Here is a 15,684-nt window from a genome sequence, read left to right as displayed (position 1 = left end):
ATGGCTACATTTTATACAATGAAACATTTCAGATTTGATCCCCAAATTGATAAAACAGGAAAACAAAATGTTTCCTTAAATATCTGTTAATTCCAAAATAGTAAACATAATAAGTGTTTATTTCCACATTAACATGGAAATTATGTACAATGAAAACCATATTTTATTATAATTAAGTGTATTTGCCAAAAAAAATCACCTCCAACATGTCTGAACACAATTAACACACCCTAACCGAAAGAAAAGATATCATTAATGTACCATCTTTATTGTCTTACACACTAAAATAATCGTATATTTGTCTCTTAAAAACTATACTATTTATGGTGCTATAATGTTTGTGTCTTAAAACTATAGTTTATTGTGTATAGTCCCAAAAAATGGTAATATTTTTTTTATAGTGGGGTTGATTACTATGAACAGGTAAAAAGTAGTACAAATTGTTTATACCTTTAAATCTGTACTTTTATCATGCTTAATAGGGTATTTGACTACTAGTCAAATCAGTTACTTTTTTCGAACTGTCAAAACGATTTTGCTACTATGGAATTTATATGAAACACTAGCATGTGACGTCACAATCAAATTACCTACTCTTTAGTTTTATGCGGGTTCTAAAATATAGATTGTGTATAAAAATAAATGCTGTAGTTTCTCTATTAATCTTCTGGTGCTTTATTTCACGCATGGCATGAAATATCATGCATGGTGTAAAATAATTTATTTTGAATACAGTCAAATACCCAATTGCTTAGTAGTCAATAAATGTACTTTTACATGTCTATCTGTACCAGCTCTTATTGTGGCATAGAGTAGAGGTTTAATTTTTTTCCCGTTATTTAGACTTACGCTTGAAGTACTAACCTTTTCCACTTTCTCAAAGTTTCGCGCCTTCATCTGAAATCAGAATACAAGCGATGTTAGCTTGAGTACTGAAAGTTTTACATGGGGCTGTTAAATATAAAATTACCAGCATAAGACAGACGGTATGATTCTCTCTGTCTATGTTTGATAAGAGCCTAGCCAAGGTGACTATCGCTTGCGCTTCGCCATCTAATCGCATTGTCTCTATATCACTCTTCCATATTAGTGATAGTGGCAATTGCATTTCGTTTGCTACGGAGCGTTAGTGATTGGCATGTGGTCTATGGGGCCCACGCCAAACTATATATTAATATTAACCTTCATTTAACACTTTCGCAACCGGGCAAAAAACGGCGCACTACCCCAGAATCCGGTCGTCTATATCTGCGTACAAAAAACTGGTGGTGGTGGTACGTTGTCCGGCATCTGAGCAAATATTACGAGTGCCTACCAGGCGGGTTCTCGGTAGTCAGTGTTAAAAAAATTCTAATCTAGCAATGCTGTATTTTTTGTGAATATTCCTAGACAGGCAGATTAGAAATTTAAAACTTCTAGTGCCAATAATTGGACGTAGTTTAGCGTAAAAGATCCATCCTCTAAAATTTTGACATCAGAGAGTTCAATTTTTACAAACAGCTTTTTGAGGATTGGATCTTTTACCCTAAACTACGTCCAATTATGTGTAGGCAATAAAAAAATAAGACTAACCTCCTGTTCAATATAGATCTTCCAATACCGTCCCGTCGTCGGGAACGCTGTGATCAGCTTCTCATACACCGACCGCACTTCATTGATAGGCCGCGTTTGGGCCTCCCGTATCAACAGTGACCACGAATCCACATCGTATATGTTTGCTTCCACGGCCCGCTGCGCTCGTTGTAATCGCTCGTTACCCCAATCCTGGATGTAAAAACCATTATTAACATCTTGAGAACCTAATGATTACACAAAAATGTAATATTTCATGGTAAATACACGGAAATACTCACAATTTCTGGGTTCTCTTCTACCACTGGAGCAGTGGCTGGGTTAGCCATTTTGAAGTTAAAATTATAGTTCTAGCAATTGAAATAATAAACTATCTCCGAAGTGAAACTGCAAACTAGTTTATTGCATTTCTGAGCGTCTTTTATCACTAATAATTGCTACAATAAAATAATCGGCACGCACAACGCCAACGTCCGAGCACCGCCGCTTTCCATAGACAATTTTTTTTTTTAAGTTTTTTAGCATGACGGCATGACTTAAGGCCGCGTTGAAATTGCGAAATTGCCATTTAGTGCTATTTATTTTTTAAGCTTATTAACAAAGACTATTTTTTTTTAATCGACGGGTAGTTAAAAGTAATTTAATATTGAATAAGGTAAAAAATGCACATTTAAAAATAAAGAGGATGCTCATAGACAATCGTTTCCTTTTAATTGGCCCAAAATCCTCCGCATCCAGTTGACAAACATAAAGTTTGACGTTTGTTTGACATCCTGATCGAAGTGACGTGTAAAGTGTATTCGTCGGCGCCCCACAGTTTTCTAATAACCCACAAGAAAAAGCTCAAAATGAGCTCTTTCAAACGCGACAAGAAAGAAGAAGAAGATGGCAGCGGAAACCCATATCAGAACCTCGATAAAACCATCGTGCTACAAGAATCCCGATACTTCAACGAGAGTTCGGTCCATCCGCGAAAATGCACGCATATTTTGTCCAAAATACTATTCCTACTCAATCAGGGAGAGAAATTGACTACCCAAGAGGCTACCGATGCGTTTTTCGCGACCACCAAGTTGTTCCAATCTAAAGATGTGATGCTGCGGCGTATGGTATACTTATGTATAAAGGAGTTGAGCAGTATGGCTCAGGATGTCATCATTGTGACGTCTTCGTTGACTAAAGACATGACTGGGAAGGAGGATTTGTACAGGGCGGCGGCTATAAGAGCCCTGTGCAGTATTACGGACAGTACGATGCTGCAAGCCATCGAGAGATACATGAAGCAGGCTATAGTGGATAAGAATCCGGCGGTGAGCTCAGCGGCTCTGGTGTCTGCGCTGCATCTGTCGTCGAGCGCGCCCGATCTGGTGCGCCGGTGGGCTAATGAAGCTCAGGTAAGCTAATACTGCTAAATATAATACTTTGTTTCAACTATCACTTTCACCAAAAGTTTACTTCATTAGTTTGCTATACAGTATTAATTAGTCCCCCGCTGCGTCAGTCTGCTTTTGTGTTTGTATGTTCGTGATAAACTCAAAAACTACTAAACGGGTTTTCATGCAGTTTTCACCTATCTATAGAGTATTCTTGAGGTAGGTTAAGGTGTATAATTTGTTAAGTGTTTTTTTTAATTGGTTGAAATATGACGATATTTGCTAATGATGTCGGAAAATCACGTTGTCTAGGAGCTTTAAATTAATATATATATAATTTATTTATTTTATTTTATTTTGTAAGGAGTACCAACAGCTGCAAAAACATTATATAAATGTATGGTGGGATTGTCTCTTTTATTGGTCTACAGTGTCTACAAAAAAGTCCGCAATGGTATAGGGTACTTCGCCAGTAACTGGCAACTGTTAGGGTGGCCAATTACTAACAGTGGCCAGTTATCGAATTAACTAACTAACTAAAGTGGCCAGTTACTGGCGAATTACCCTATGTATAGAAACATATAAGGCACTGTGACATTCTATGGGCCTTAGTTGCCTGATAGTGATAATAAAATATTTTATTTTTTTATTTATCAGGTGAAACTAGGGTTAAGGGGTCATCCATTAATTACGTCACACGAATTTCTAGGTTTTTTGACCCCTCCCCCCCTCCTTGTCACACTTGGCCACATTTGGCAAACCCCTCCCCCCTAGTGTGACGTCACATTTTTTCTACGAAATCCCCAAATCGAATTAAGTAAGTACCTAAGTATTATTAATATTTTATCAAAATATTTTTGACGATATAAATATTAGTAATTTTATAACCCAAAACTGCTTAGGAAAGAAAATTATAGGAATAAAAACGATTATCGTTTTAAAAACTTGTTATTTAAATGTACAGCGAATAAAATAATTTAAACAATTTTTTGGTTACTGATGAAGTTAAAGTGACGTCACAAAGTTTGTGTCTCCCCCCTCCCCCATGTCACAATATGACACATTTTCTTGACCCCCTCCCTCCCCCTAAACGTGTGATGTAATTAATGGATGACCCCTAATCACTAGTAAGTAAAAATTAGAGATGCAGCGGGATAGTTATTTGGCCGGATACCGGATACCAGATATTTGGCTTGACCATCGGCCAAATATCCGGTATCCGGCCGCCGAAAATTCGGCCAGCTGAACTATACCTACATTTCGGTTTTTCAGGTGTGCATTGTGTACGTTTGACGGTTTCCTAGTGAACTTTTGCGCGGACACATTTCTAGGTTCGAAATGAGTGCCAGTAATATTTTTCAATTGTTTTAAAACCACAGAATAAATAATAGTACTACCGTACAGAAAGGAAGCTTCCTACAAAACCGAAGTTTGACAGCGGTTCAGGGTCGAATCATGCTATCCCTTTCTAATACATGGCACTATCCCTTTCGGCTAATTAGGGTTGTCAAAATTCAAGTGATTATCTTATCTGTGGTCGTGCACGCAAAAGGAAGTCAAGTGGTGCCAACCCTAATAATTGCTCGGAGCAATGCTGAGCCGAGCGGAGCCGAGTTTGGCCGAAGTCAGGAGCTTCGCACCCCTGTTAAAACAATAAACAAGTACGATTATGACCCCCGTGACTGTTTAGATAGATAGATAACCATTTATTAGCTTGCCACAATACACATATTGATAGAAAAAAACGGAAAACAATAACAATGTCAAACTAAGACTAAAATCAGGAACAAGATGTATCAATAGGTAAATGTGCTGTGTGCGTTGCAGCAAAACAAAAGGGTTCTGGCTCAGCAATACACTCCACTCTTTTGGGTGAAGCACTGATGATTCTACCAGCACCCAGATTACGGACAGATTTTTTACAAAAAATTACAAAATTCTTTATTTCATAAAAAACTGTACATATAATTTGAGGGATGGTGTCTCCCGGTAAGCAATATATGCCTGTGTTGAAGGCACCGCTCTTCCGTTATTATTGAAATCTAACTAATACTAAGCTACACTATTTACAAGTCACAAAACATTTACTACCTATACTATTTTTCAACAAACATTTACTACCTATACCTTTACTAGATTATCGATGTATAAAATAATAATATAATGGTTTTTTATAATGTGTTTATAACTTTTTTTTATTGTTTTGTAAGTGTTTTTATATTTTACTTTTATATTCATATTATAATTAACCTAACTTAAGAAGAAAAATAAATAAAGAGAATAATAATATAAAAATACAAAAATATTTTAAAACTTGCCTGTTTCTTAAATCCAATTTATTTACTCCGAAATAAGCAATGTTACTATCTGGTATCCGGCCGGATAGTAGGTCACTATCCGGTATCCGGCCGGATATTAAAATATTGGCCAAATAGGCCGGATACCGGATAGTAACCGAATATCCGGTGCATCTCTAGTAAAAATGCTGACCATTAACCCCTATGGGGAAATTAGGCCTCATGTACTCACTTTTTTAATGCCTTAGACATCAGTTATAGTGCATAGTTTTGTAACAGAGCCCGGCGGCTAATCCTATTGTCTATTGTTAAGTAAAACCGCACGTGCTACTTACCTGCAAAAAAAGGCCATACTTATTCTATTTGGCACCTGAGCGCGGGCTAGTCCAACGCTCAAAAAACCAGTGTAGGTGCGCTCTCCGATAACGCGCCTTTGTTACGCATCTCGATGACATATTTTAGACTGGTTCTGTAGTGTTCGACTCGCCGGCACTCGGTAACCGAATTACGCAGGTTTTTATGCAGGTGGTTGTGGCACGTGGCACGAGCGGTTTCACTTAACAATAGACAATAGGATTAGCTCGGGCTCAGTTACAAAACTACGCACTATACACACTAATTCTGCCGTCATATTGGAAATGAAAATGAGACTTTCCTTTGTACTACGAGCTACTTTAATACCGTTAATTGGCGTATTAAGACAGACCAGTTATCCCTACAGAAGCAGTGGTGGCCGAGTGGATATGACGTCTGACTTTAAATCCGGAGGTCGCGGGTTCAAATCCTGGCTCGTATACCAATGAGTTTTTCGGAACTTATGTACGAAATATCATTTGATATTTACCACTAGCTTTTCGGTGAAGGAAAAACATCGTGAGGAAACCTGCATACATCTGTGAAGAAATTCAAAGGTGTATGTGAAGTCCCCAATCCGCATTGGGCTAGCGTGGGGACTATAGCCCAAGCCCTCTCGCACATGAGAGGAGGCCTGTGCTCAGCAGTGGGACGTATATAGGCTGAAATGATGATGATGATGATGAGTTATCCCTACTTGGCACTAAGTTATAGCCATGCCCATAACACTTTGTCTGTCGCTTATTGATTTATAGGTTAATTTTTACCTTTCCAGGAGGCCATAAGCTCCGACAACGCTATGGTATCGTACCACGCGCTCGGCGTCGTCGCCGGCTCGCGCAGGAACGACAAGCTCTCCACCGTCAAGTTGGTCACCCGTCTCGCTCGTGCCCCTCTGAAGTCCCCTTACGCCCTCTGCCTCCTCATCCGCCTTGCCGCCCAGTTGGTTGAGGATGACGAGTCAGACGCGTCACAACCTTACATCGAGTTCATCGAATGCTGTCTTAGACATAAGTCGGAAATGGTCATTTACGAGGCTGCCCATGCGATTGTGAACTTAAGGAAAACCGCTAGGGACCTTGCCCCAGCTGTTTCAGTCTTGCAACTGTTCTGCGGCTCTTCTAAGGCTTCTTTAAGGCTGGCTGGAGCTAGGACTTTAGCCAGACTTACCGCTAAACACCCGACAGCAGTTGCAGCCTGTGCAGTTGATTTGGAGAACTTGATTTCGGATCCGAATCGCTCTGTAGCTACTCTAGCGGTTACAACTTTGCTTGCTACCGGTGCTGAAAGTTCAGTAGATAGATTGATGAAGCAGATCTCTAGTTTTGTATCGGAGATCTCTGATGAGTTTAAGATTGTTGTAGTAAGAGCTATAAGGCGATTATGCACTAAGTTCCCAAGGAAACATCAGTCACTTGCAGCGTTTCTGGCTGGCATGTTGAGAGATGAAGGAGGCTTGGAATACAAGGCGGCTATAGCGGATGCTATTATAGCGCTGGTCGAAGAAAACCCAGATGCTAAGGAAACTGGGCTAGCGCATCTCTGCGAGTTCATCGAAGATTGTGAGCACACGGCTTTGGCTGTCCGCATCTTACATTTACTCGGTCGTGAAGGGCCAAAATCGCGTCAACCTTCACGTTACATACGCTTTATTTACAATAGAGTTATTCTTGAATCCGGGCCGGTGAGGGCAGCTGCTGTGTCAGCTGTAGCTCAGTTCGGAGCTCAAAGACCAGAGTTGCTTCCCAATATAAGGGTATTGTTGTCTAGATGCCAAATGGATGACGATGACGAAGTACGTGACAGAGCTATATATTACTCCGCGATTTTGGACACTGGTGACCAACAACTTATCAACGATTATATTGTGAACGTGCCTAAGCCAAACCCGGTACTGCTTGAGCGTGCGTTGCGCGATCATTTGGCTACCCGTCCTGAAGAACCTTTCGACATCATGGCCGTGCCTACAGAGGAGGAGCCGAAGGAAAGTAAGGAAGCTGTCGTTGAAATTGAAGTCCGTAAACCTGCGCCAGTATCTATTGAGGAGTTATACTCAGAGCAGCTCTCGAAACTGCCAGGAATTGAGCGTCTCGGTCCAATCTTTAAGACAGTTCCTCCATTTGACTTAACAGAAGCTGAAACTGAGTACAGAGTCCGACTCCTTAAACATATTTTCGCCAGGCATGTTATTCTACAATTCGAGTGTGTTAACACCTTAAACGACCAGCTTTTAGAGCACGTTCACGTGCGTCTGGAAACGCCACCAGAATACGAGGTGAAATCCATAGTACCGTGTCAAAAGCTTGAATACGACAAGCCTGGAAGCGTTTACCTTATCCTAGAATTCCCAAGCGCTTTCATAGATAGCTTAGGACTGTTTGGAGCGACTTTGGAGTTCACAGTTCGGGATTGCGATCCGACTACAGGTGTACCTGACTCCCACGAGGGTTACGCTGATTCATACCCGTTAGAAGAGTTCGGTATAGGTTGCAGCGATCAGATCAGAGCTCGCCCAGCCACAGATGATTGGGAGCAAATCTGGGACAGAGCTGCAAACGCCCCAGAAGCCAGCGACACATTTGGTCTGTCACAGAACAATATAAACGACGCCGTATCTGCTGTGTGTGAACATCTAGGGCTCCCTAAGGCTTCAGTGTCAGGGGATGCGGTAAAGGAGATTAGGGCGCAGGGTATATTTAGGGGAGGGGCGCCCGTGTTGGTCCGGGGTAAGTTGGTTGCTGGAGGGGAGACTGTTACTATGAAGCTTGCGGCGCGGTCGCCGAGGGAGGATGTAGCTCAGCTGTTGCTGGCTGCCATTTAGATTAAATGTTAAGAATTGCCTGAATGCACATTAGACGTCATTTGTATCAATAGACAGAACAGAGAAACCGAAATTAAAACGTATGTCTGATAACTTACTGTAGTAAGATTCAAGTTCCTTTGATTGCAGTCGGTTAATGATTCGCGTTTATCGTACATAAATAATCAGTAAACTACATATACTATTATAAACCATTTTATTTCAAGTCGTACAGATTGATTCCCGAACGTTTCGTTCAATCACGAATGAAATGAACGAAACTTTGACACCTGTATCGGTATATACAGTCAGAGCCACCATTTTATTGGTATATATATGTGATACATACATAGATATTTTCATTCACTCATTGAACTCATTCATTTCATTCGTGCCAGGTCTTGTGAATCGTACTGTAAGTATGTTACCCACACCCATTTATTAGATTTTTTATGTTATTTCTACTTAGAGTCTTACGTAAGCGAACAACTCGCGAACGCGACGCGGCGCGGCGCGGCGGGCCCAAGGCGTTCGCGTTCGCAACGAGATCGTAGGACACTTCTATACAGGTAGGTATCAAAGGATTGATTCGCCCCGCGCCGCATCGCTTTGCTTCGCGTTCGCGTGTTGTTCGCCTACGTAGTACGCTGCGTTAGAATCACGAGCTCTTTCGATCCTAATAGGTGAAAAAAGTGTCCTAAGATTTTTATTTCCATAACGTTGCTATTTTTCAAAGGCTTTGTATGACGGTAACGGTATGGAAATTTTGACTTCAAGTAAAATGACCTACCTAAGTATATGCAGCATAAAAATCACACCACTGTATTACATTTTTCAATGTGCGTTCTTAATATTCAACAGCAAATTACTAGTACGATAAATTAATTAACAATTTTGTATTATACATATATGTTAAAAGCGAGTAAAATTTCTGTATACTTAATTTCGATAATTAGATATTATGTTATAACATTCAACTTATTTATGTATTAGATGGATAATGATTTTTTTCTGCCCTCCAGTCGGAAAGCGTCAACTTTCGGCCCGCTGCGCTTAACGAACTCCGGCCGGAGGGCAGAAAAATACTCACCTCAACCAGTAACTAAATAAGAGAGCCTCAGATCAGACATTTCTTACTTTGCTGCCCTAGGGATGTAATATACTACTGAATATAAAGGGTGGCTAAAAAATAAGTGCATTCCCGTTGCGAGGGTGGTTTTGGGGTTATACTGAGCAACTTTTACTATGGGATCTCGCAAAAAAAATTGGCTGTTTCATACATTTTGGCTGGTCCAATTTCTATGGGAGGGTAAATTTTTTTTTCGGGTTTGGTCCCATAGTGATAGTCGCTCAGTATAATCCCAAAACCTCCATGGCAACGAGAATGCAGTTATTTTTTAGCCACCGTGTATACCGTGTATAGTATCGTTCTAGATTTTGAAATTAGTATGTATTTCATAGAGAATGCATTAAATCATCAGCGAAAAATAAGCATTTACTATTATATAGCAATCAAATTGTTTCCGTATAATTTTATTATATGTATTATTCTGCATTCCAGAATGCCTAGTAGCTGGAGATCTAAGGTCCCGTTTTCTAAGGGGACCTTGCATTTTGGAGACAAAGCAAACCGCTTGGAACAGGTGTTCCTGGGGGTGATCTGAGCTGATTAAGCCCGGTTGCCAAGAGGTTCCTCCCAGCAGGTGGGCAGGGGAGGGGGGGAAAAAGTGCCTCCGGCGCGCCTCACTCTAAGCTTTATATCTGCATACATCTCGCTACTATATCAAGTTTGGTATCTTTTTCGTGTAATTCGAGGATGAAGAATTCATTTCTGTGACTAAATTTTCACTCACCCATACAAAAAAATCGAGAAATTCAACATTCAAAAAATTTCATCTCATTTTTTTTTCGAAAATCTTCTACAAAATTTAAACTATGAGGATGTGCCCTAGATAAAAAATACATGTGAATAGCCCAGTTATCCTACTATACAGAATAGTAAACATGTCAAACATTTTTTTCATTACTTTCTTTAAAAAAAATGTTTAGTGTCGCGCGGCGTACCTGCATTGTAAGAGCGGTATGCAGCGTTTAGGATATTTAAGTATGTTTAGATGATTTCTGATTAAGCTGTTATTCTTCTGGCTGTAGATTACAATAATAAATTACTTCTGGTCGTGATATACCTATATACAAATATAAATTAAATATATAAATAGAGATGTTGGGAAAACTTTCGCTAATAGAGTTAAGTAATTATAAATGTGATAAAATTAACATAGGAGATGTTTCTTGACAAAAAATGCTGGTTAAAATAAGATATATATTGTTCGCAATTGCCACTACAAGCCCATTGGTCTGTGCATTTTAGTTTTTTTTTAACGCAGTGCGCATTTTTTTTTGCAGCGGCAACGAATAAGCTCTATAAGCAGCAACCGCCGTAGGTAGGTTTGTACATATGGGCTCCTAATAACCATTTTGTTTGGACCAGCCCCAGTCAGCAGGGCATGATAGCTGTTGCTGAGGGCTGAGGGGCTATAATCTGTCCCCAAACATAGACCAAATCATTCACCGAAACATGCGACAAAACTGAAAACCGCCGTTTCGCCGAAATATTTTTTAAGTTATAAGATTTAACTATTGAATGTATGTTAGTTTATAAGGTATGTATCTATAGGCCTTAGTTGCCTGATAATAAATGATATTTGATTTATTTTGATAGCCTCCTTGGTAAACTGCACGGAGAATATGTCTACGTAGGTAGCGCATCTTCCATTGGAGGCAGATTCTCTATCGGAGATTTCTTTTTGTAAAAAGTACTTTTCGGCACTCTTTTACACTCGTAGTTGTACCTGATCTAAAATCAGTAACAAAATACTATGCATTTTTTTTAATAACGTCTAGGGGCCAATTCACACCTCGTAATTCAAATCTGTCCATACTTACTATTGTAAGACTCTTACTTGTCATACAAGACAATAACAATATTGGCAATGCCTGCTCAATATTGCCTCGTTTGCCGTATTTAAACCCCTCCGTTACGGCAGGAATGGCAGGATATGGGCTTCAAGCTTGAAATACGCTTTTTTCCCTTTCCACACAAAAAGAAACAGTGTCGCAACCTGAAAAGGCATGGAAGACTGCCAAGATTTCTGACCTTTCTGGTCCTGTAAAATAAATAATATATCTATGCGTTTCAAATAAAATCATATATTTAAAGAAAGTTTGACCTATTGCCTAGATGAGCTGCCTTGTACTGCGATGTATATTTTACAGGACCAGAAAGGATAGTAGTCTTGCCATTCTTCCACGCCTTTTCAGGTTGCAACACTGTTTCTTTTTTGTGTGGAAAGGGGAAAAAAGCTTATTTCAAGCTTGGAGCGCATATGCTGCTGTAACGGAGGGATTTTTTCTTTGTTACACTCGATGATAGAGTGGTCGTGGCCATTATGTAAACTTTTGAGCAACTCATTTAATGACACGTTGCCATTCCTCCCGTAGAGCTGCTTTCCGTGAGCATTCGTTTACTGTGGCCATCTGCATGGTCCAGCTCATTAGAGATCTTCCTCTAGCCCTGTCACCTCTCACTCTTCCTTGCACAACTAGGCGTTCTGTGGATGTTCCGTCTCGCTGAGACACGTATCTAAAGAAGTTGAGTACTGAGTTTTGCCCGTAGAAAGCAACCGCTCTTTAATGCCAAGTTCCTCAAGAATTGATGCATTGGTCCAGAACTCAGTCCATGATATGCCCAGCATTCGTCTCCAGCACCACATCTCTAGTGCATTCATTTTCTGTTTTTCGGATGCCCTTAGTGTCCATGTCTCAGCAGCATAGAGAAAAATGGGAAATATGAGGATTCTGACAAGCCTGGTTTTAGTGGTCCTTGTAATGTTCCGGAGGGATTTAAACAACAACAAGGACAAGCAGGCAATAGGTAAACAAGGAGGCAATATTGAGCAGTCAATTTTGGTAAAATTTGTTATTGTCTTGTATGACAAGTAAGAGTCTTGCAATATTAAATCTGAACAGATTTGAATTACGAGGTGTGAATTGGTCCCTAGACATTATTTTAATACTATGCATTTTGTTACTGTGTTCAGATCAGGTGTGTAAATAAATGAGTGTCGAAAAGTACTTTTTACAAAAAGAAATCTCCAGTTAGAGAATTTGCCTCCAATGGAAGATGCGCTACCTACATAAACATATTCTCCGTGCAGTTTACTAAGGAGACTATGTTGGGGGACAGATTATAGCCTCTCAGCAACACCTACCATGCCCTGCTGACTGGAGCTGGTCCAAACAAAATGGTTATTGGGACAAACCTACCTGCGGCGGTTGCTGCTTGTTTAGAGCTTATTCGTTGCCGCTGCAAAACAAAATGGGGAGGGGAGGGAGGTGCAACTGCGTTAAAAAAAAACTAAAATGCACGGACCAATGGGCATGTAGTGGCAATTGTGAACAATATATATCTTATTTTAACCAGTATTTTTTGCCAAACATCTCCTATGTTAATTTTATCACATTTATAATCTTAACTCTATTGGCGAAAGTTTTCCCAACATCTCTATTTATATATTTAATTTATATTTGTATATATATCACGTCCAGAAGTAATAAAATTTATTGATGTAATCTACAACCAGAAGAATAACAGCTTATCAGAAATCATTTAAACATACTTAAATATCCTAAACGCTGCATACCGCTCTTACAATGCAGGTACACACCGCGCGACACAAAACATATTTTTTAAGAAAGTTATGAAAAAAATGTTTGACATGTTTACTATTCTGTATAGTAGGATAACTGGGCTATTCACAGGTATTTTTTTTCTAGGGCACATCCTCATAGTTTAAATTTTGTAGAAGATTTTCGAAAAAAAAAAAGAGATGAAATTTCTTGAATGTTGAATTTCTCGAATTTTTTGTATGGGTGAGTGAAAATTTAGTCACAGAAATGAATTCTTCATCCTCGAATTACACAAAAAAGACACCAAACTTGATATAGTAGCGAGAGGTATGCAGATATAAAGCTTAGAGTGAGGCGCGCCGGAGGCACTTTTTCCCCCCCTCCCCTGCCCACCTGCTGGGGGAACCTCTTGGCAACCGGGCTTAATCAGCTCAGATCACCCCCAGGAACACCTGTTCCAAGCGGTTTGCTTTGTCTCCAAAATGCAAGGTGGGGGACCTTAGATCCCCTGCTATAGCAAACTATGTATTAATATATTAATTAATCTTAAAAATATTTACAATAAATAAAACAATTTATGATTTAACGATTTTTTTATTTATAATCAACTTTGAAAATAGTACAAAAAAAAACATAAAACATATCGAGTTTCACAGAAATCGAAGATCTATATATGTCACAGAAAAAATGCTTAAACTCAACCTTATATGGCCCATCCATACAAATGAAAAATGCAAAATTGGCCACTGAAATTTGAACCTACAGTGTACGAAATAGACTTGATTTTGCCTTGTTCAAACGACTGAACTAAACAGCAAAAGCAACTGAATAAGCAATACAGTAGATGGCGCTGTGTATGAGTTTATTTAGAGGCAACTGGATTATCCAATGCTTGACAGACAGTATCTCGCAGATAAACTACTCTTCTTTTTTTTATAACTATGCTCAAAGACTGTAACTTCGTATAACGCTACGTCTTACGTAGGCGAACAACGCGCGAACGCGGCGCGGCGCGGCGCGGCGAAATCAATCCTTTGATGCCCATAGAAGTGTCCTACGTAAGCGATCTCGTTGCGAACGCGGTGCGGCGCGATTTGCACGCGAATGTCAGGCGGCGCGGCGCGGCGCGACGCGGCGCGGCGCGGCGGCGGCTGCTTTCGCCGCGCCGCGTTCGCGCGTTGTTCGCCTACGTAAGACGTAGCGTAAGACGAATAAAGTCTAAGAAAAAAACGTGCCTCGGAAATCAAGAAAAAGTAATTCTCGGAAAGATGGCGCACACACCTTTGGCCTATGCTCGGCTAGATGGCGTGACGACACTGTTTCATATTTAACAATTTTAACTCATATATATCAGTGAGTGAACATGGGTCAAAATGATATAAAATAATAAAATCATCTATCCATTTATATACACTATTTTGATAATTTTATACGTGTTTATATTGAGTTTTAGTCGTGTGTCGATAGATGGCAGTAAATTTACAGTGACTACAAAATTTACTATGACAGGACCCGTCTATACTATCCTCTTTGCTATGCTCATAAAAGAGGGACGGGTAGTCTATCTTGTCGCGAGATACTGTCGCGGCAATCATGTGCTAGCCCGGCTCGTTACCCTATGAGTGAGACCGCAAGGCACCATCTACAACAGCTGTCCAATCTGTGGTTTCAATATTTTGTATACTACATTAATAGGTCTCCATAGTCACAGTAAAAACCATTTTTTAAATCTCAAATGTCAAAAAAAATTGTCAAAATTATATTTGGGGCATTATCTATGAAAAGGGACCTTATTGTCGATGGCGCTTACGCCGCACACCGTCGCGCGGCATTGTATTTATATCGGAGCATCGTTAATAATGGCGTAAGCGCCATCGACAATAAGGTCCCTTTTCAAGTTTTCATAGATAAAGTCACATTAGTCAACAACGTTATAATGAATTAACAAACAATAGAATATCGATGTAATGTAACGAATATAATCTAATCTTATGTAATTACATTCCACATTTTATAATGCTACAGATTTGTCAGATGGTTTTTATACATTTGATTTTGTATCTTGTTTTAATAGTTTAAAAATCTATATTAGGTATTAGATTTCTCTTTTCTCACATGTTGCTTAATGAGAGAGTAAGACGCAATGCACATTGGACAAAGAAATAGGATAGATGGAATATCACCCTTACAAGCATTTTCAGAAGATCAACAGACTATAGTTTATTTATGAAAAAATAGACAAATAGATTAAAATCATATGTCAATCTCATACTAATCTATGCAAACTTAACGATAGTAGTTGCTGTGAATCTTAACTTGCTCTTAACAATCGACAATCGATTTTTTTGATTGACAAAAATGATTTAATCGATCGATCGATGATCTATTGATTGAATATTTTTTGATTGGTAAAAATATTTATTCGGCAATAGCTTTGATTAAATATTACTATATGTATGTAGCATCAGTTTTAATTGGTAGTTTTTTTTTCAGTCAACATTTATTATCAATGTCATTTATTATTTATTTTTAGATTAGTTTTATTTATTTTTAGATTTAGTTTTTAAGTTTTGTAGGTTAGTTATTTAATTATGTTTTA

General features: G+C 39.2%; 2 protein-coding genes across 2 annotated transcripts in view; one reads left to right on the top strand and one right to left on the bottom strand.

The window, feature by feature from the left end:
• The window catches only part of LOC134678053 (protein suppressor of forked), a 34,422-nt gene extending 32,365 nt beyond the window's left edge, over positions 1-2,057 (bottom strand). The window contains exons 1-3 of the mRNA XM_063536497.1: positions 1,854-2,057; positions 1,573-1,764; positions 865-897 (exon numbers count right to left, since the gene is read on the bottom strand). Of these exons, the coding sequence (XP_063392567.1) occupies positions 865-897; positions 1,573-1,764; positions 1,854-1,901 (273 nt within the window). The 5' untranslated portion in view covers positions 1,902-2,057. The remainder of the gene's footprint in view (positions 1-864; positions 898-1,572; positions 1,765-1,853) is intronic.
• A 292-nt stretch (positions 2,058-2,349) lies between these two features.
• Positions 2,350-8,878, top strand: LOC134678011 (coatomer subunit gamma). The gene is made up of 2 exons (XM_063536451.1): positions 2,350-2,966; positions 6,372-8,878. The coding sequence occupies exons 1-2, from the start codon at positions 2,421-2,423 to the stop codon at positions 8,415-8,417; spliced, it is 2,592 nt and encodes an 863-aa protein (XP_063392521.1). The 5' UTR covers positions 2,350-2,420; the 3' UTR covers positions 8,418-8,878.
• The last annotated feature ends 6,806 nt before the right edge of the window (positions 8,879-15,684 follow it).

The sequence above is a fragment of the Cydia fagiglandana genome, chromosome 27 (genome assembly GCF_963556715.1).
Source record: "Cydia fagiglandana chromosome 27, ilCydFagi1.1, whole genome shotgun sequence".
NCBI classification, from domain to species: Eukaryota; Metazoa; Arthropoda; class Insecta; order Lepidoptera; family Tortricidae; genus Cydia; species Cydia fagiglandana.
The sequence above is the reverse complement of the archived record's forward strand: the minus strand, read 5'-3'. Positions and strand labels throughout refer to the sequence as shown.